The following is a 19,386-nucleotide window of genomic DNA, read 5'->3' on the forward strand; positions in this document are numbered from 1 at the left end:
AAAGACTCAACTAAATGTTTGACAAAGACAAATGACTGTTTCTCCAATGTCCAGGGGCTACATGCTAACCCCAAATAATGTTGTTGTTTCTCTGTTAACTTGAGATCCAGACATCTCATGGTCCTTCATGCCGTTCAAATATATAGTTAAAACAACCAAGACAATTCTGGCTTTAAACTGGATGAAAGCTAATTATCGACAGCCTCTGGGAGACAACAAAAAAGCTGTGGCATGTTTAAAGGGGATGCGACAGGCGACCAAAAGGAACGGACCACTACCTCCATAGAAAATTACAGATTTTTGTTGTGGGTATCGAAATATTTTAAATAATGCACGCAGAGAAATCTAAAAAGTATATAAGATAGGTGTAGTTGTTTTAAGACATTTTACGCGGAAATGTTACATGTCATACCTTTAAGCCAAAAAATATTAAAAAAGGGATATATTTAAGACTTGGAGTTGTTCTAAATCTAAAATTGCTTTCATGGTCCTGTCCTTAAGCACAGGCTCCCTGGCTAAGATGTAATGTAATTTTCACGTTATACTGTTGAATCAGCTTGCATCTAAAATCAACACTTTCTAAAGTGCGGTTGTTGGCCTTGCTCCCACTTCGCCTGTTTTTAAATCTCGTTTAAAGACCTACTTTTTCTCCCGTGCTTTTGCAGACCACGTATAAGACGTATCAGTCTGTGTTTTCTATTTTGTTGTGTTTTAAAATGTTTTTAAATCGTGTAGGAGAGTTTTTCAGTCTGTATGGTTTTATTGTCTCGTGCTTTTACATTCGTTTTTTTGTCCAATCGGTTTTTTCGAAATGTACTTATGCTGCTTTTTATATATGTATTGATGTACAGCACTTTGGTCAACTCTGTTGTTTTTAAATGTGCTATATAAATACAGTTGGATTGGATTGATACAAACATGTCCCACCACAACAGGCTGTGGCTGTACTGTACCGTGCAGGTGTCGCTCATAGTGTCGGGCCATTTGACGGGGTCTCGCACTATGAGCTGCACCAGGTGGAAGATGGAGTGAGTGAAGAACGGAGGCGCCCCCGTGTGGAGTTCATACAGGATGCAGCCCAGAGACCACAGGTCGGCAGTGTGGTCGTACGGCTTCTCCTCCACCAGCTCAGGAGACATGTACAGTGGAGTTCCCTTGATAGAAGTCAGCACCAGGGTGGAGACGCTCATGGACCTCGCAAACCTACAGCATCACATGAAGTTCATGCTTGTTAAAATTCAACCACAACGTTTTTTCTTTCAAATAATCATCAGCGTCCACCTACCCAAAGTCGCAGAGTTTCACCACTCCGGTTTTCCCTAACAGAATATTTTGAGGTTTCATGTCACGATGAAGAATGCGATGGGAGTGTAAATAATACAGAGCAGAGACCAGCTGGCAGGCGATCTCACGGACCTTGGAAGAAGGGAACAATGAGCTCATGTTGATCATGAGAAAGCACAATAAGTCTGATGTATGGCTTAACTCTTTCCACAAAAAAAATACCTACCTGGCTCTCTGGTAATTTCCCATCATCCTCAAGAATCTGGAACAACTGACCCTCTGCATATTCAGTTACAACCACAACCTGTCACAAACATATAAGGCAATACTGAAGCTTAAGCTGGCAGGATAGTGTGAAAGTGTGCTACTATACGCAAAGGTCCCGCAGCAAAGAGGATGATGGAGGAGGTTGCAGATGTTTACGTGTAATAACTCTTTCAAATGTAACCAATGCAGTAACAACTCAAATCCATTAGCAGCTATTAAATGCAGGAAGATAGCGTATTAGCTGCCATATAGGCCTGGTTTCAATATTGAGCTAATTTACCTAATATGTTAAGTCAAGAAATGTGTTAATTTCCAAATTAAGATTTTAAAAGAAAGATCAGTTATGGGCTGTTTTTATATTTCTAAAAGAAAATATGAATGCAAGAATTACCCCTGGATTACTGTTATGGGAATGACCTCAGATAAAAAGATACATAGTTTGTTAGGTCCAATAATGTGTTGGGAACTTTGGTGCAATGTGAAACAAAAGCTTATGTTGAACTTACCTCAGTTTGAGTCTCAAAGCTGTCAAAGAGTTGAACAATATTTGGATGTTTAAGACCTCTCATGATGTCAATCTCTCTTTTGAGACTCTGGAGCTCCTTCTCAGAGCGACCCACCTTAGGCATGAACTTCAGAGCCACCACCTGATGGACACAAACAGACAGTTAAAGGCATGGATCAAAACACAAGCAGAGGTGGGAAGTAACATTTACTCAAATACTATATTTAACTACAATGTTGAGGTACTTGTACTTCATTTCAGTATTTCCATTGAATTCTACTTTACACTACTAATCCACTACATTTAAAAAAGGTTAATAATGTTATTTTACTCCGCTTAATGTATTTAACAGCAAAATGCATCTCTAGAAATGTAACTAGTGAACTAACTCCAAGTCACAAAAGACTAGAGTCTAATTATTTACAAATGTTACATAAAGTCAATCAGAACTGTGTTTGTCTTCAACAACAAAATGCTACTTGATGCAACAATATTATCTGAAAATCACATATATAATTGTATACGCACAAAAAAGTAATTTTTCTGCACAATGATGACTTTAAGCACATGTTGCTGCTAACACTTTTGTACTTTTACTTAAGTAATATTTTGAATTGAGGACTTTTGCATGTAATTAAGTACTTTGACAATAATGTATTGGTACTTTTACTCAAGTAGAGCATCGTAATACTTCTTCCCCCTGCAGACCAGTTACACAGCTATCAAACTGTTCCAACAGAGGTGACTTACCTGGCCTGTATATTTTTTCCTCCCCTTGTAAACACGACCAAAGGAGCCCTCTCCAGCTAGCTCCAAAACGTGATACGAGTTCATCTCGACGGTGAACGGCAGGAGGCTAACCACAGACACGGTTCGTCGGTAAGTTATTTGTTAGGGCTGAACACGAGGTTTTCCATTCCTTACAAACAAACGTTAGTCCAACACATTTAACTTTATAAGTCACAACTTTAGCTAGCAGCCAGTTGTGAATGCTACCGTTAACTTCGAGCTTTACTTTAGTGTAGGCTACCTCCTCTACTTTTTGGATGTAGCGACAACACAAACCGCTGGAGACCAAGTCTAACTGCCGTTTCACAAAAGTAACAAAAAACCTACATACATTTGACTTTCCACACATATATATGCACGGTATGTGTACGCGTGGTGTTTAGGATGCGTATTTTACCAACAACTTTCTCTATTCAAAAGTATTTACAATTGTAATACCTAAGTTAAAACTGGCTCTACTTTGGACAACCCACAAGCAAGGGTCCTTCGCCTAGCAACCACATTTTGCGTTCCAGGCAACGGAAACTGGACAACAAAAACAATACTGCTTTTCTCTTTATTTTATTAATTGTACCAGTTACTTTGGAATAGAAATCTCACTCACTTGACACCTTGGCAATATTTACTGTGTTACACAATATAAGTGTACACAACACATCTCCAACAGTCCTACATTTAGAAATAATTCAAGATGATTGTGCAAAACTATGTAATATCACATTGAGTGTAAAAAGTCATACCATTCAAACATGAGTAGCCTATACATGTATTGGTAGGCCTCTATAGGAATATAAGATTATCAAGCTTAAATGCGGATGTTTTCCTTGAAATAACTTCATATTGATAAGTGTATTTATTTATCCCAAGTACAAAAGTAAATAGTTGGGTATACATTTGCACTATCAGTAGCCTACTTAAAATGTTTACCAAAATACAGATATTGGAGCAATAATCATTCATTTGTATGTAGCCTGGAAGAAGCCCAGTTACTCTGTAGTCCACCAGATGTCGCACTCTGCACAGAAACAGCTCTGACTGCATGACATGAAAGCTGATAATAAATGATATCAGCCTCATATTCATCTAACACTTCAGATGCATTGTTATAGTAGGCCTAACTTTATGTTAACATCTATGTTATATTTCTGCTGCCCATTGATCAGTTAACATGCAATCGAATTATTTATAGCATCATTCTTTTTATTGTTAGGCTATATTCAAAGTCTACTGCTCTTATTAACAAAACTCCTTTTAATAATTGCATCTCATCAATGTGGTCAAAAGGGCTCATTTAATTATGATTTGATGGACTCCTGCAGGTCAAGTGGAGTCAGTTACGCACGTGCCCCTGGAAGTTGGAGATGTGATCATTAATCAGTGTGTTGGGACACGATGATAGGCCTGCTGTTTGCTGAGTCTCAAGTGGCCGCAGACAAAGTCTCGAGCTGAGACGCGCGTCCAATGAGCGCCTCCAAAGACTGCCCCCCTCCAAAAGAGAGATTCAGTTTCCATATTTTTTTACACATGCCGAGAATGCATAAAGTCCAGAGAAGGCAGCAGTCGACTCAGCACACACAGGTGGAGAATGGGAATGGGTCATGACCAGGAGGAGTTTGCACTGAGTGGACTTGTACGACCTGCATTGTTTTAGAGTCCTGCGCTCTGGATTATGCTCTTCATCCTGTTCTGTGTTTAACACCGCTTCCACTGAGCTTGCACATTTCATATCGTTTTGCTTTCTCATTGCATTTTTATTGAATGCAAACATCGTCATGTTTATCAGGACAACTTGTCTCCTCTACCTTGCGCTCTCGTTCTCAAAACTTGTTCGGTGCATGGAAAGTGAACTTTGCTTCCCTATTAGATTGGATAACCCAAACCATGACAGGAAGGATTTTGACAATGACGTGGATATTCTGAATGGAAAACATGTGTTAAAAATACGAGCTTTCCGGCAGGAATTAGTGATCGATTTGCACCAGGACTCTAACTTTATTGCCCCTTCCATTTCTAACCAAGATGCGTTCTGGCTCTCCAACAGCGATGTCACCACTGACCTGAGCCGGTGTTTTTACTCCGGATACGTGAATGACGACCCGCATTCTTACGCTGCTGTAAGCCTTTGTAAGGGTTTACAAGGTGCATTTGGCTTCCATGGCTGGGAATATTTTATCAGCCCGGTGCAAAATGACACCACAAGCGCAGAAGGTGCGCACATCATCCGGCGCAGAGCCAGCAACAACCTGAAGCTCAACTCGACCTCCAGGTGCGCAGTAGACAGTGACATAAGTCTCCAAGTGGCACAATCGCTGGAGAAATACAAGCGACTAAAAGATGACAGCAATTTGTCCGACACGTTGCTGAAGAGGATGGGGAGAGTCAAACGTTTCGCCTCCATCCCCAGGTACGTGGAGACGCTCGTGGTGGCCGACGAGTCCATGGCTCAGTTCCACGGAGATGACCTACAACACTACATCCTGACACTTATGGCCGTGGCAGCGAGGCTCTACAGGCACCCCAGTATTCTCAACTCCATCAGCATCGTAGTAGTGAAGATCGTGATTATATCCGAGGAGAACAAAGGACCCAAGGTGTCCGGGAACGCAGCCATGACGCTGCGAAACTTTTGCACTTGGCAAAAAAAGATGAACAAAAACAACGACAAGCATTCAGACTACTGGGACACAGCCATCCTTTTCACTAGACAGGTAAAGTGACTAATCCTGCCGGGTTTAAGATAACAAACGTGTGGTGATGTGGTTTTTAAGTAAGTGTAATTACGCACAGACATTCTTTATTTTGAGGATATTTATCTTTAAATCTTCGAAAAATAATGAGGCCATGATATTGACTTAAACTAAACTATAGACTTAAATCTTTTTTGTTGTACATAAGACATGTTTAAGTGTCGTTAGAGAAACTGTACTTTACATGACATGCTCCCCCCCCCAAAAAAACTCCTGCTGTGTCAGGTAATTGGTTTGCTCTCAAAACACTCTCTCCACCTCTGGTGAACTCAGAGAACAGAATATCCAGTCCACCAATAACATCACAGCTTTGACACTGAGCCTGGGTCACTGAGGAAATGACTAGGGCTGAACAGAGAAATAGCCCTGATTGCACTTCATGGATCCTTAGAGGCCAGTTTTATAGACTTGGAACCCACCTCCAATTTCTCTCTGCACTCCCAAACATTTGGCAGATGACGCAGGGTCACAGATGAAGTAGGTTCAAAATCATTGGTCCGTGTGCAACACAATGTTCTCATGAACTGTCTGCTTTTGGACACGGGCCACTTTGCTTGCACTTAGACGCAGAACACTGGGGATAAAGTTGACAGATCAGCAGATGAATTACTGAAAAGTATTGTGTTTGGATATAGTTCAGTTTGCAGTCAAAGGTGATGAAGTTAGAGTCTCAACGGACTAGAATTAAGGATTCAAAAGTAACAAATAAGGTGCTGAATTACCTTTGGCCCATGTCACTAACATCGCCGGACACACGATCGTATCAGACCTCAAACAAATGTTTTCACTGTAACTTTGCCAAGCTTTACTTCCACCAGAGATGCGTTAGTGGGAAGTCTCTCGTTTCTTTCAGCCTTTCCCATTCTTCCTCCAGCTGTGGGTTTTCCAGCCCAACCCACCTCCTTCCCTGTTCCTCATTAAACAGTCCCCTGAAGGGAGAGATGGAGGGAGCGGGGGAGTGATGTAGGAGGGGGGAGGTCCCTCTGTGTCACATATACAGGGACCTGCCTGCATACCTGCTCTCCCAAAGTCTTACACACACTGCAGTTAGCCTGCACAGTTGCATGTTTTTAACACATTCTTCACACCCTTCCTCTCTCTCCTATTCTTCCTGCTTAACACCCCTTTGTATGCACAGTGTGTTCTTTCCATTTCGGCCATGACACCTCAAAGATGGGCTGTATTTTCCATAAAGCTACAAAATCCAGGGTGTTACCAGATTTTGGTAAGCGCCACGTGCAGAGTCGATGTTATAAGCCCTGTTGCCAGTTGAGATGACCGCATTCAACTACAGTGAGTCACATGGCTATAATGTGCAGTATAAAGCAGAAAGACATACGTCAAGGGATTTAGTCATTGTTTAGGTTCAAATTATGTTGAAACTGAATAAGTGCGACCTGCTGTAAAAATGTCTGTATTTCTAAAGACGCTGCTTGTGCCAGGAGGAGTCAATCCAAAAGAAATGTGGCCCATACCCCTCGTGCCATTCAAATTAGAAGGCTATATTTGGGTGACACTGTGACAGTATAAGTGCACAGAGCAGCATTTATAGTGCACACCAAACAACAGCTCAACATAATCCATCAAACACCATTTTTGATTAGGTCAGAGGATTTCAAATTGGGAGGCTCAAAACAACTCGTGGAGGCTACATTATTTTTTATAAGAAGATCACAGAGGTTTGGTTTAAGAGATAGTTTAGAGATTAGTTGTATTTTGGAAACTTGTACTGTATTTCTTACTTTCCCAACACATGCATGGGACAGTACTTATTTATGTTTTTGACCTAGTCTCGGTACAACAGTATACATCTGTATGATATTTCACTTTTTTTGCACCAAACAATGGCGTATATATATCTATAGTATTCAATCCGAATGTATTCAACAGCCGGAATCTGAATACCTCAAATACTACAATTTAAAAGTGAGGCAGAATGAATATCATTATGAAAAAATGACATGTAAAACTGCCTGGTCTTATTTGATAACATCTGATTTTCTTTAAACCTTGTTTCATTCAGGCCTGCAGCACACACACGGACACATTTACCCTTGTAGGTACTTATTAATAATAGTTTACACATAAGCTGCTGATAGGGCGTCGGTAGTATGTTTAATCAGTGGTGTTGTTTTTGAGTTGACCATATAATTCAAGGGGCATTTACCGCTTGTCTGCCTTTTACCAGCCCTCAGTGTAATTTGCAGGTTTTATGAAGACCAACTCGGTGTTGTCCAGAGGCAACTGCAATGTCTTTAAACTCTTTTGCAATTTTACTCAGTTCATTACGGAACGTTTATTGTATGCGAACATACACAGTGTCCAACGAAAGACCAAAAAGCGAACTGTAAATCTGACGTATTTATGTCTCCCCTGGGAGAGAGGGGGGTGGTTGCACTTTAGCTCACAGCGTGTTTGCCTTTATTTGCAAGATAGATAATAGTTTGAGAAAGCAAAGAGGGCACCCAAGTGTGGCCGGATGTCGTAAACTATGTGTGTGATACTGCTGAGTAGGGCTTTTTCCCCACTCCTAGACTTTTGTTTTAAAAGTAATACCTAAACTAAAACTCATGCAACATGGCAGTTACGAGTGATGCACACAAATGGTATTTAAATGCATTAAAATAACTACTCAAAATAAAAGAAAGAAATGTATTTTCTGAGGATTGCATTATGTTTTTAGTTTGTTTTCTTAAACACACAAAAAACACAAAGATAGTTGACAAATGTGGGAATGAGGTCAAGCAGAGAACAAACTCTTTGACACTGCTGTTCCTTCTCCTCTGCTCGTCTTGCAGTTTTTATTTTTTGCTCATAAATGGCCCAAGCGTTCTCATTTCGTCTGCACACATGAGCACATCTGTTCTGGATTTGCGCTGGCCAACAATTGCGGTTTTGTGGTTTATTCTAGGAATGATTTGTCATAGCGCTCGAGGTCTTCACTTGGCAATGTGTTCAATGTGTACATCCAGTGCAGGGGAGGAGAGCAGGAGCTGAGCGGCATCAAGCCAAAGCTGTTGTTTTTTATCTCTAATAGCCGACCACTGTTGGTTTTCTGTGTTTCCGGGGTATAGCTGTTTAGGAGCCGGGCAGATGGGCGGTTCTCTGTGGCGGTTTGTGCAGAGGTTGTCCTGTGATTAGGAGGTTCAGCTCTAAATGGATACTCGCTTAGACTGGGTTTTTTTTTTTTTTAAATCCTTGTGGCGGAGAAATAGGTCATCTGGAAACTCTGCCCTGGCTTGGAAATGTTATGATTGGGGACAGCTACTTTAGCTCATAGAAGAAGGTGTGCTCTAAACACTGCTGACCACTAACAAGAGTGGGCGGTGGAACGCCTGGCTTAACACTGTTGCATCTTTCCGTATAAAACAAACGTTACTGTAATGACAAGACAACCCAAAAAGGATCATTCCAGCTACAACTCTGGTTTGTAGTTTTGGCGCTTGTTTTTATTTTTTGTAGATAGAGTAACGTTGTACTCACCAAGTTAATTGCTGAGGGCCGGAGACAAGGTGACGTCACTAACAAGTCAGACAGAGAAAGAAACAGGAAGAGTCAAAAGATCAGACAAACAAACTCAGTGGTATATTAATACATCCAAATGATGGCCAAGGCTACAAGACTCAAACGTCTGGCTTGTTTTCTAGCTCTGACGACCTAAAATGTACTAATGCTAAATGTCCATCCATCTTCTCCCGCTTATCCGTGGTCGGGTCGCGGGGGTAGCAGTTCCAGCAGAGAGCCCCACACTTCCTTTTCCCTCATCAACCAGCTCTGACTGAGGGATCCCAAGGCGCTCCCAGGCCAGCGAAGAGATATAATCCCTCCACCTGGTCCTAGGTCTACCCCTTGGTCTCTTCCCAGCTGGACGTGCCTGGAACACCTCCCTAGGGAGGCGCCCAGATGGCATCCTAACTAGGTGCCCGAACCACCTCAACTGGCTCCTTTCGGCTCGAAGGCGGACCGGTTCAACTCCGAGTCCCTCCCTGATGACCGAACCTCTCACCTTATCCCTAAGGGAGACACCAGCCACCCTGCGGAGAAAACCCATCTCGGCCGCTTGTATCCGCGATCTCGTTCTTTCGGTCATGACCCATCCTAATGCTAAATGTATTTCATTTAATCCAGGACCTGTGTGGCGCCTCCACCTGTGACACTCTCGGTATGGCGGATGTCGGCACCATGTGCGACCCAAAGAGGAGCTGTTCTGTGATCGAAGACGACGGCCTACCTTCAGCCTTCACCACGGCTCATGAGCTCGGTAAGCCAACGCCACTCATCATTTCATACACAAACAGAAACATTTCCTTTTGTGTTTGAGATAAGAATACCTTTGTTTTTCCCACCCGACCTCACGTTCCCTCTCTGCAGGACATGTGTTCAACATGCCACACGACAATGTGAAGGCCTGTGAGGACGTGTTTGGGAAACTACAAGACAACCACATGATGTCCCCCACTCTCATTCAGATCAACCGCACCAGCCCCTGGTCCCCCTGCAGTGCTGCCATCATCACTGAATTCCTGGACAGCGGACACGGTGAGTTACCACGACCCCTGACCTCTGTGATTGACTGCCTCATAGTGTGTTCAAAGGGGTGTGAAGCCAGGACAGCACAAACTACTGAGAGTAACGTTACACATTTTACACATCAAAGTCTGTTTATACATTTTAAGGAGTACCATACAGTAGCATATGTGAAAGAAAGTTGTTTAAAGCCTTTTGTTGGTCCAGATGAAGCTGTGTGAAGTCTGTCTAACTGACTCAAGGGATTTCACTTAAAGGTGGGGTAGGTACATTTGAGAAACCGGCTCGAGATTGCTAGAATTTGAAAATACACAGCCGGAGAAAATCTGCCACTTCCTTATAGAGCCCCTCCTCCAACACACACGAACGCGCACATGACCAATGATGGCACCAGATAAGTTTGTGCCCCGATGGAAGGCTGACAGGCAGGTAGGCCATCCAGTTACTTTAGCCGGGTCGGCTAAACGGATTGGTTGTACTTTTTACAGTATTACGGCTTCTACAGATGACATTTTTTTATGGATTTTTTGTCAAAGCACTTCAGATATTCATTGCTATCGGGATGTTAAGAGCATTCCATGGAATATAACAAAAAGTGTATCTCGAGCCGGTTTCTCAAACTTACCTACCCCACCTTTAAGTCATCTTTTTTTGGTTGAAGACTTCGAGTTGGAAAATGAACACAATCTTGTGTTGTTGAGTGCAAAGCGATTTTATCACATTTCTGTATCCAGCTACTCATATCTGTTTCAGGCTATACCTCAATGCTACATTAGCCACTATTAGCACAACACACTAGCAGACGAGTTGCATTGTGGGTAATGTATGCGCCAGGTTTCTAAAAAGGAGTCCGTAGTCCTGCTGCAACAACTTTAAACAAACATCAAGTTAGGTGTTGATTACATTAGAATACAACATACACGTTGAATTATTCATATAATCAGAGCCTTTTTCTCTGCATCGTATTCGGTCCATCGCATCTTATCTTATCTTCCATGGTTCTGTTTGCCCGTGGATCAGGATATTCCCTCCATGCAATTGCTTAAGAGGGGGAGACTTTTCTTATGACACTTGCTGGTTTTTACTCAATGTTTGTGGTTTAACAGCCTCTTGATTTGTAATATAACTACAGTCATCAGTCTAACTTCAAATGAGACACGTGCCTAACCTTGTACAGCACCACGCTCATAAAAAGGATGGCAAAAGCCAAAGAGAAATGCATTCAGTTGGATGCAGATTGTTTGCCAAGCAGTCCAGACCACACGACTTGGCCTTGGAGCAATGCTAAACGTTTATTTTAAAGACTGCCCCCACATCTGTCCAAATTTAGAGGGCTTTACTGGGGAGAGTCGCCACGGTGGTTTGGAGTAAGAGGTGTATCTGCCCAGTGTTTCCCATGCAGGTTTACTCCAAATAGACGTTTTGCTCCTTTGTGTCTTTTCAAGAGATTGTCTGAGGACAAAAGATCCCAACTGGTTTAGAGTGAACACAGATGAACATTTTTGACTTGACAAGGAGTGATTTCTATCTAGCAATGTTGTAACTTGGCTTCTCCCGGCTGCCTGTCATAAATCTTGACTTAAAAAGCAATGGAGAGGTGAAAAAACAAGTTGGCACATGTTCAAGGCCGTTTTCATGCTGTGCTACGCCCCAAATGATTTGTAACCTGTTCATTTCTCCACACACAGACATTGCCAGCTATTGTTTTCGATAATTGCTCTCTGGTGAGAGAGTAGGAAGGAAGAGCTGAAGTTTTGCCTCTTCAGTGTGGAGTGACTTGTTTATGTACCATTGCTTATAATCAGTTAATCAGTGCGTTTATTCTGCCAAATGTGCCACCAGTTAAAGCTCACTCACTGCCTTATTATCGGTTGTGAATTCACCGCAACATGAATGGTGTAATAAACGGTTAAAGCAAGCACCCATTTTCCCCCAGTGCAGAAGACTTGTTTTGGAAGTGTACAGGATGAGAAGCTGTGTGATAGAAACTCCTCCTGGAAAGCTTGAGGTTCCCTGACGTTGATCTTTCATGTTTCCAGGCACCTGCTCGTCAAAGTCTTCCTATTAATAGCCTGTTCCAGGAACGGTTTCTTTGTGCTATTTATAGTAGATGGAGGCCATGCCTTTGACCTCTGAACTGCTTGCTTGCCACATGTCATTTTGGTTTAAAACTCTAGTCTGAGATTTTAGCAGACCGTTTAACCCTGGATTGGATCAAACATGGGAAGATGAGCTTGTGGGTTCTTAGTTCGAGCCTGGGATGGGCATGCATGCGTGTGTGTGTTATGCGTCTGTGTGCGGTATGTGGCTGCATCAAGCTGTACTTCCACTTCAAAGAGCCAAAATCACAAGGGCAATGGTTGCTTACAGCCTCCAACCCACAATCCCACCCACCCACTACACACACAAAGTGGAAATACTGATGCATAATTGTAGGTTCGATTTTTTTACGGTTTGGCGGTCATATATGGGTGAAATGTTAGCACTTTTAATCAAAGTTAGGTAAAGCAAAGCAGTCAAACCATAGATGACGGTCGGTATCGCTACTTTGTGTCGCTCACTGAGTTTCCATCTTCTAGGTGAATGTTTGCTCGACCAGCCTCAGAAACCGTTGGTCTTCCCCGTCATACTGCCGGGAACATCCTACGTCCTGGATCGTCAGTGTGAGCTTGCGTTCGGAGAAAACTCCAAGCCGTGTCCCTTTATGCAACCGCCATGTGGCCGTCTGTGGTGCACCGGAAAATCCAATGGCCATTTGGTGTGTATGACCCGGCACTTCCCCTGGGCAGATGGCACCAGCTGTGGGGAAAGTAAGGTCTGCGACAGAGGGGTCTGCTCCGACAGACACTTTTATAATGTGAAGGTAAGACTCACAGGAGTTCTTGATATCAACATTCACCTTAGGTTTGCAAATCTATATGTTTGGCGTTTGTTTATCTGCAATCAATGGGCCATTTCAATTATTAAGTCAATCAAATGAGTGTCATTGAAATGGGCCATTACATTCGGGATTGTGGAAAACGGTATTTCGATCTCTCTGTCTGTAAAGATTGAGAATAAAGTGACACAACGACACAAACGCTACATGTGATTTGGAGTAAATGCAGCCTTAACTGTGATGTGATTAAGTTCAGCTTTTTTTCTTATACGTTGTGCATAAATCCAACTGTATTGTGTCTTTCCAGGTGGACGGTCGCTGGGGTAGGTGGGGCCCGTTTGGTTCCTGCTCACGCACATGTGGAGGGGGCGTCCAGCTGTCTAAAAGAGAGTGCAACAGCCCAGTACCATCAAATGGGGGCAAATACTGCCAAGGGGTTCGGGTCAAATACCGCTCCTGCAACCTGAACCGCTGCCCTGATACCGGTATGAGACCATCAAAACAGACAAATGTGTCCAATAGCATTTTCCCCACTAGTGCGTTCCCACCCCTAACCTCCTGCATCCTCCCTCCCATCACTCTGTGTAGGACACACATTCCGCGAGGAGCAGTGTGCGACCATGGGCCGTACCTTCATCAGTAACCGCATCGACCCCGCTTCCGTGTGGCTGCCCAAATACTCTGGAGTGTCCTCCGACGACAGGTGTAAACTCATCTGCAGGACGAACGGCAGCGGCTACTTCTATGTCCTGGCACCCAAGGTAAACGACCAAGTGTATTCCACTTTTCCTGAACAAATATCACAGAGGCCCGGCCTATCATGGTGTTGTGGGTTTCCCCTTCCCTGTAGTCTGTTAAATAGGTGTGTGCGCATGTAAATGTTCTGCTAAGGCCAACATCCCAAAGTTCCCTCTACAGACACACGCCATTGAACGTGATTTGATAAGGGACGGGACATCTCTAAGTGGTAGACCAATCACAACAGAGCTGGCCAGCTAACCAATCAGAGCAGACTGGGCTCTGGTTTCAGACAGAGGGTGAAAAGAGGTGCTGCAGCACGGGGAGCATGAGAAAAAGAGCTTTTTGAACATTAAGGCATGGAGACAAAAAATGTCCTCTTTTAAAGTTAAGAGTATTTCTTTGGTGATTTGACAAAAATGTCTGAATAAATAAAGGTTTTGATATATGGGAGGAATGGGGATATACTGTATATCAGCCAGCTGCCTCTGGTCTCGAAGAGTGAAGGCAGGAATGGAGGAGAGGAGGAGGCCAGTTTATTTCTTTCCGATAGCAGGGTGTAGAGTGAGCTTTAGCAGCGGTGAGGCCGAGTCACTTCACACTTCACTCCGTCATACCGGCTAAGGAGGAGTAGATAAGAGTGCACACGGGACACGTAGCTCTGAATCACGGAGCAGCTGGATGTTTTAACCACGGAGTCATGACTTTAAACCAAAAATGGGTTTACAGTAATGTGTGCAGTTGTGTTTCATGAGCTGGAGTTTGGCTCAGTTGGGGCCAGATAAATCTCAGGGTGGAAAAATGTCCGCGTCATTGGAGTTCACAATCGCTTCCAGAGAACTTGTTATCAGTCAGATATTCGCAGACGCAGTGAGGCTGATTTAGCGGACAGCCTCACTCCAGATACTGTCGTCCACAGAACATACGTCACCCCGGTACCCGCGTGTTCATTGTTGATTTGTTCTGTCTGTAACTCGCACATTCTTGAGAAATATTTTGAACATGTATTTTGTCTGCTTTCTTTGCAATCTTGAAAACAGATGTTAAGAGTACTGTTTTCAGTACATGTGGTGAGGGATTTAAAAGCAGTTATATAATGGCTGCAGTTCATGTTTTAAAACAATCAAAAAGTATTCATACAAAGGTATTTTAGATTGGCTAAGATTAGATTAGATATACTTTATTCACCCCAAATTGTCACGGCAGCAGAAAGTCAACAGGTACTACGCAAGAGTTTAAAATATAATAACATGAAAATATAATTAAAGGTAAACAAAAAGCAAATATATACAACAGTCAAAAAGCTACATGGAGTATACAAATTAAAATACTCTATAATATACAAATCTACTACAAAAACTGAAAAATATAGACATACGACACTAAATACATTTGAAAAAGTGTGCCAAGTTGCATTCCAATCCAATCCTATCCAAAAGGGATAGCGTGAGAACAATTGATATGCTTAATAACTTGAGATAAAGGTTTAAAGCAAAGTCAATTCTGATGGACTGTAACAGAAATCCTGTTGTTAAAAAGGTTCAGTGTTGAATGCTCTTAACCTTATGGTCTCTCTTCACTCCAGGTTGTGGACGGGACTCCATGCTCCCCAGATTCCACTGGAGTGTGTGTCCAAGGAAAGTGCATCAAGGCGGGCTGCGACGGAACAATTGGCTCCAACAAGAAGTTTGATAAGTGTGGAATCTGCGGTGGTGATAGCAAGGGCTGCAAGAAGGTGTCGGGACTCTTCACAAAGCCTCAGTGAGTAGAATCCACGTCATCATCGGATATTACTTACTGACAGAGCCAAGGAAGGGGAAATTATGAAAAATTGGGATATTCCCTAAAATGATAAATTAATACATTTGCAAGCCAAGAAACAATTGCTCACCAACTGCAGGCACTACACACAGCAACATCTGTGGTGTAATGGTGTATATCCAGCCTTACAAAGTGAAGCAATGTGGTTCCTTGACCAAAAACACAACGATTTTTTCTAACAAATTCATGACTTTAATCTCGGGAAACCTTCATAGGGTTCCTATGGAAGATTACCCCCCTTTTCTGCCTACAATGGCCCCAATACGTTGTTGTATGATAGCAATTTCATCCTCAACATTATAAGCTCTCATTGACTGTAATATCTTTTGGCATGCAGGCATGGCTACAACTTTGTGGTCATATTACCAGTGGGTGCAGCCAACATAGACATCCGTCAGCGAGGCTACAAGGGAATGAGGAGTGATGACAACTATCTGGCGCTTAAGAACAGCGAGGGCCACTACCTGCTCAACGGGAAGTACATAGTGTCAGCTGGGGAGAGGGACCTCATCGTGAAGGGAAGCCTGCTGCGCTACAGTGGAACAGCCGGCCTCTCAGAGACCCTGACGGCCGTGAAGCCTTTGGGGGAATCCCTGACTGCGGAGGTGCTGTGTGTCGGCCAGATGACGCCGCCTCGAATCCGCTACTCCTTCTACCTCGCCCGGCAGATCAAGGAGGACAAAGCTCTCAAGAAGGACGGGCGTGTTAGCTCCCATAACAGCGTCCTGGCTGAGGATAGTGTCAAGGAGAAAGGGGGAGACACCCTGAAGAGGTCTTATAGCAAAGAGGATCCCGCTCTTGGGAAGTGGATATCCTCGCGCTGGGATCAGTGCTCAGTGACCTGCGGTAATGGGATGCAGAGGAGGATGGTGCAGTGTCTCAGACTGGACGGGAAGCCAGGGCTGGACTGTGATCCTTCACAAAGACCCCCAGCCACTAGGGTTTGTGGAGACCCCTGTCCTGAGTGGCATATTGGCCTGTGGTCACCTTGCTCCAGAACCTGTGGGAAGGGCTTCAAGAGAAGGCCGTTGCACTGCACAACCCAAAATGGGCATCTGCTCCAAAGAGACCACTGCATTGGCTTACGCAAGCCACAGGAGCTGGACTTCTGTAACCTAAGGCCTTGCTAGTGACTTGAAAAAGTATAAACTACAAATCTTTGTTCTTTTTTAAATTGACTGAATTGAATCCACCTGCAATATAACACATGCTGTGTCTGTCGGGTGCAGATTGTTCCACCTGCATCATGGGACACTTGCTTGGAAGAACCAAAAGAATATTGGAAGGAGAGTGAAATCCGCAGGATAATTGCTGGAAGATTTGTTTCACTGCCATCACTCTTGACTTTTTAAAGACACGATCCAGGTCTGACTCTGATTTTGGCAAGATAACATGATAGAGGGTCAAATGAAATGTAGTTGAATCCTGTGTACTGTCAGCAAATACAGAATGCACATTTGCAAGCAATCAATCAAGTTTACCTTACGGGTCTGGAACCCATTTTATGTCACAATGTTTTAACTGGTCAGGTTTCAAAGTTTTACTTGAGAGTCTTGCAAATAGATGATTGAACCCTTCCGGTTGTCCAGAAAAGGACTCCCTTCCTTTTCCCAAAGAAAATCTATCAGTATTGACGTAAATAACTTTTTAACTTCATAACTAAAATATAATACCTACACTTTTTCAAAGAAGGACAGTCAATTTGGTTATTTAATAGTATGGGCGCTCTTATAGGCATTTTCTTCCAGGGAATCTTTTGAAATGCCAGAATTGATTCAGAAATGAAATGTATCACCTCATTTATATGGTTGTACATAAGCAGCCTTAACTTTTATGCTGGTGCTGCATTGCTTCTACAATGCAATTATATAATTTTAAAGAGGCCCTATTATGCTTTTTGAGGTTTTCCTTTCCTGTAGTGTATTATATACGTTTTTTTGTATGTAAATGGTCTGCAAAGGCTTACATTCCAAAGTTCCCTCCAGAGGGAGTTTCTCTCCCCCCGCGCCTGAAACGCCTTGATTGAACTCCTTTGTTTACTTCCGTAACATAGTGACATCACTATGTAACACTCACGCTCCTATTGGCTAGCACTCCAACACATTGTACATGATAGGCTAAGGAGCGGGACATCTCTAAGCGCAACAGAACCGGCCTGGTTTCAGACAGAGGGTGAGAAGAGATACAGGCAGTATGAGAAAAATAAAGCATGTAAACATGTCACAGTAGAGGCAATAAATACAAATATGAACCTGAAAACGAGCATTAGAGGGCCCCTTTAAAAATATTTTGTATGTGGAGCTGCAACGATTAGACAATCAACAGATATTGGTGATTCATCAGGCTGGACCAAACATTGCATTGTCCATCTGAAATAAGGGCTTAGCCTGATATCACATGCACACAATAACACACATGCTGTGTTAAATCACTGCTTCTTATGTTTGATCGCTTCCTTCGTGTCCTTTATCATTCCCCCCACAACATTTGCCTACTCAGTTCATCACGTTCAGCCATGCTAAGCCATGCCTGTCTGGCAAAGTTACCACAGATCATTTATTATCAATGAAACAATAAAGCAGATAGTGGAAGAAAACCTGGCAGGCCTTCTGTTACGCTGTACAGAGTGTATGTGTTTTCCTGGACCTCCTTGTTTATGGCCCCACAGCCCGAGCCAAGCTGTTCTTCTCGACACTTTCTGAAATCCTGTAATCTATTATATTCTTGTTTTGCTTCCTAATGGGGCCACATTGTCCAGTGCAACGTCCAACTATGGGATGGATCCAGCGTTAGTTGGATTATCATTTTAATTTGATCAGCTTTTGCACTTTGTACAGCAAAAGAAACCTATGACCGACATGAGCTGTATTGTATACTATGTATATTTGTATTCAGCTCTGTGAAAAACTAATGTAAATACTTTTTAAATCTTTTTTTTTTTACACAGACATTTGTAATTGTCTTGGACTTCAGTGTATTTATTCCAAAAATAAAGCCATTCATGTACAGTTATATCAAGTACTGCATTTTACTTTCATGATTTAATAGTATCATCATCAATATTTAATCAATATCGTGGCCCGGTCACACATGTTTCTGCAATATCAAATTATTCCAATGCAATTTCAGCAATAAGTAGATTTGCTTGTGGGGGTAAGGTAAATCAAGTCAAGGTTTTTCTTTCTATTTATATAGGCCGAATCATAACAAGATAATACTATTGAACATTTAAGGGAATGCTATATTATACACTGAAAAGTCTTTCTTCCCTTTAAGAAATGCATAGTTTTTGCCAAAAATGTAGGCTATAATACAGCCAGAGGGAGAACATGATAGAGCCCATGCTGAGCAAACTTTTAGCAAAGGGTCAGCATTAAAATTAAACAGAAGAAAGACAGGAAGCAGATGAAGTGTGGACTATGAAACATGTGGCAGAACACATGCCCAGCTTCCCTGCTTCCTCTCTGTGAAATATCCAAATTAATTTCCAGCTCTCACATGTGCAGCCGAAGGTAAGAGCATATACAGTAGGGGAGATGGGTGGTCATGCAACTACAGATGTTTTCCACCGGATGACGTGGATTCATTCTCCCTGTCTGTGTGCAATAATGCAGCTGTGTGTGAGAAGGTGGACATTTTGAATTGTGCGATACTGACATGATGACTTATGCATGTCTGAGGACTATGAAAAAAAAAAAAGGTCAGAGGCTAGCATGGGAGTTCTCGTGTCAAATATTTTTTTTAACTTTTGAGAAGGAAGTCATATGTCCAAAAAAGGCTGAATTGTCTGACCTACATAAGAGCAGATAGAGGGGAAACCTGGAGGAGAG

The 19,386-nt window shown here is 42.7% G+C and overlaps 2 protein-coding genes across 3 annotated transcripts in view; one reads left to right on the top strand and one right to left on the bottom strand.

The window, feature by feature from the left end:
- Positions 1 to 6,436, bottom strand: part of stk36 (serine/threonine kinase 36 (fused homolog, Drosophila)) — a 13,717-nt gene extending 7,281 nt beyond the window's left edge. The window contains exons 1-6 of one of the 2 annotated variants that reach the window (XM_034098973.2): positions 6,315 to 6,436; positions 6,012 to 6,166; positions 2,058 to 2,198; positions 1,511 to 1,588; positions 1,286 to 1,416; positions 954 to 1,203 (exon numbers count right to left, since the gene is read on the bottom strand). In XM_034098973.2, the coding sequence (XP_033954864.1) occupies positions 954 to 1,203; positions 1,286 to 1,416; positions 1,511 to 1,588; positions 2,058 to 2,198; positions 6,012 to 6,113 (702 nt within the window). In that variant the 5' untranslated portion in view covers positions 6,114 to 6,166; positions 6,315 to 6,436. Of the gene's footprint in view, positions 1 to 953; positions 1,204 to 1,285; positions 1,417 to 1,510; positions 1,589 to 2,057; positions 2,199 to 2,806; positions 3,121 to 6,011; positions 6,167 to 6,314 lie in introns of those variants that run through there. The other variant, XM_034098974.2, reaches the window with a different exon arrangement.
- On the top strand, positions 3,405 to 18,568 carry LOC117458474 (A disintegrin and metalloproteinase with thrombospondin motifs 15-like). Its single transcript, XM_034098975.2, has 8 exons — positions 3,405 to 5,553; positions 9,721 to 9,853; positions 9,964 to 10,131; positions 12,699 to 12,982; positions 13,305 to 13,482; positions 13,586 to 13,758; positions 15,321 to 15,496; positions 15,894 to 18,568. Exons 1-8 carry the CDS (start codon positions 4,618 to 4,620, stop codon positions 16,684 to 16,686), a joined length of 2,841 nt encoding a protein of 946 aa, XP_033954866.1. The 5' UTR covers positions 3,405 to 4,617; the 3' UTR covers positions 16,687 to 18,568.
- The last annotated feature ends 818 nt before the right edge of the window (positions 18,569 to 19,386 follow it).

The sequence above is a fragment of the Pseudochaenichthys georgianus genome, chromosome 14 (assembly GCF_902827115.2).
Source record: "Pseudochaenichthys georgianus chromosome 14, fPseGeo1.2, whole genome shotgun sequence".
Taxonomy (NCBI): Eukaryota; Metazoa; Chordata; class Actinopteri; order Perciformes; family Channichthyidae; genus Pseudochaenichthys; species Pseudochaenichthys georgianus.

Coding starts and splice junctions, on each gene's coding strand:
- LOC117458474 (XM_034098975.2), top strand. CDS start 4,618: ATGTTTATCAGGACAACTTGTCTCCTCTACCTTGCGCTCTCGTTCTCA. Junction 13,759..15,320: donor TCTATGTCCTGGCACCCAAG/GTAAACGACCAA, acceptor TCTTCACTCCAG/GTTGTGGACGGGACTCCATG. Junction 15,497..15,893: donor GGACTCTTCACAAAGCCTCA/GTGAGTAGAATC, acceptor TTTGGCATGCAG/GCATGGCTACAACTTTGTGG.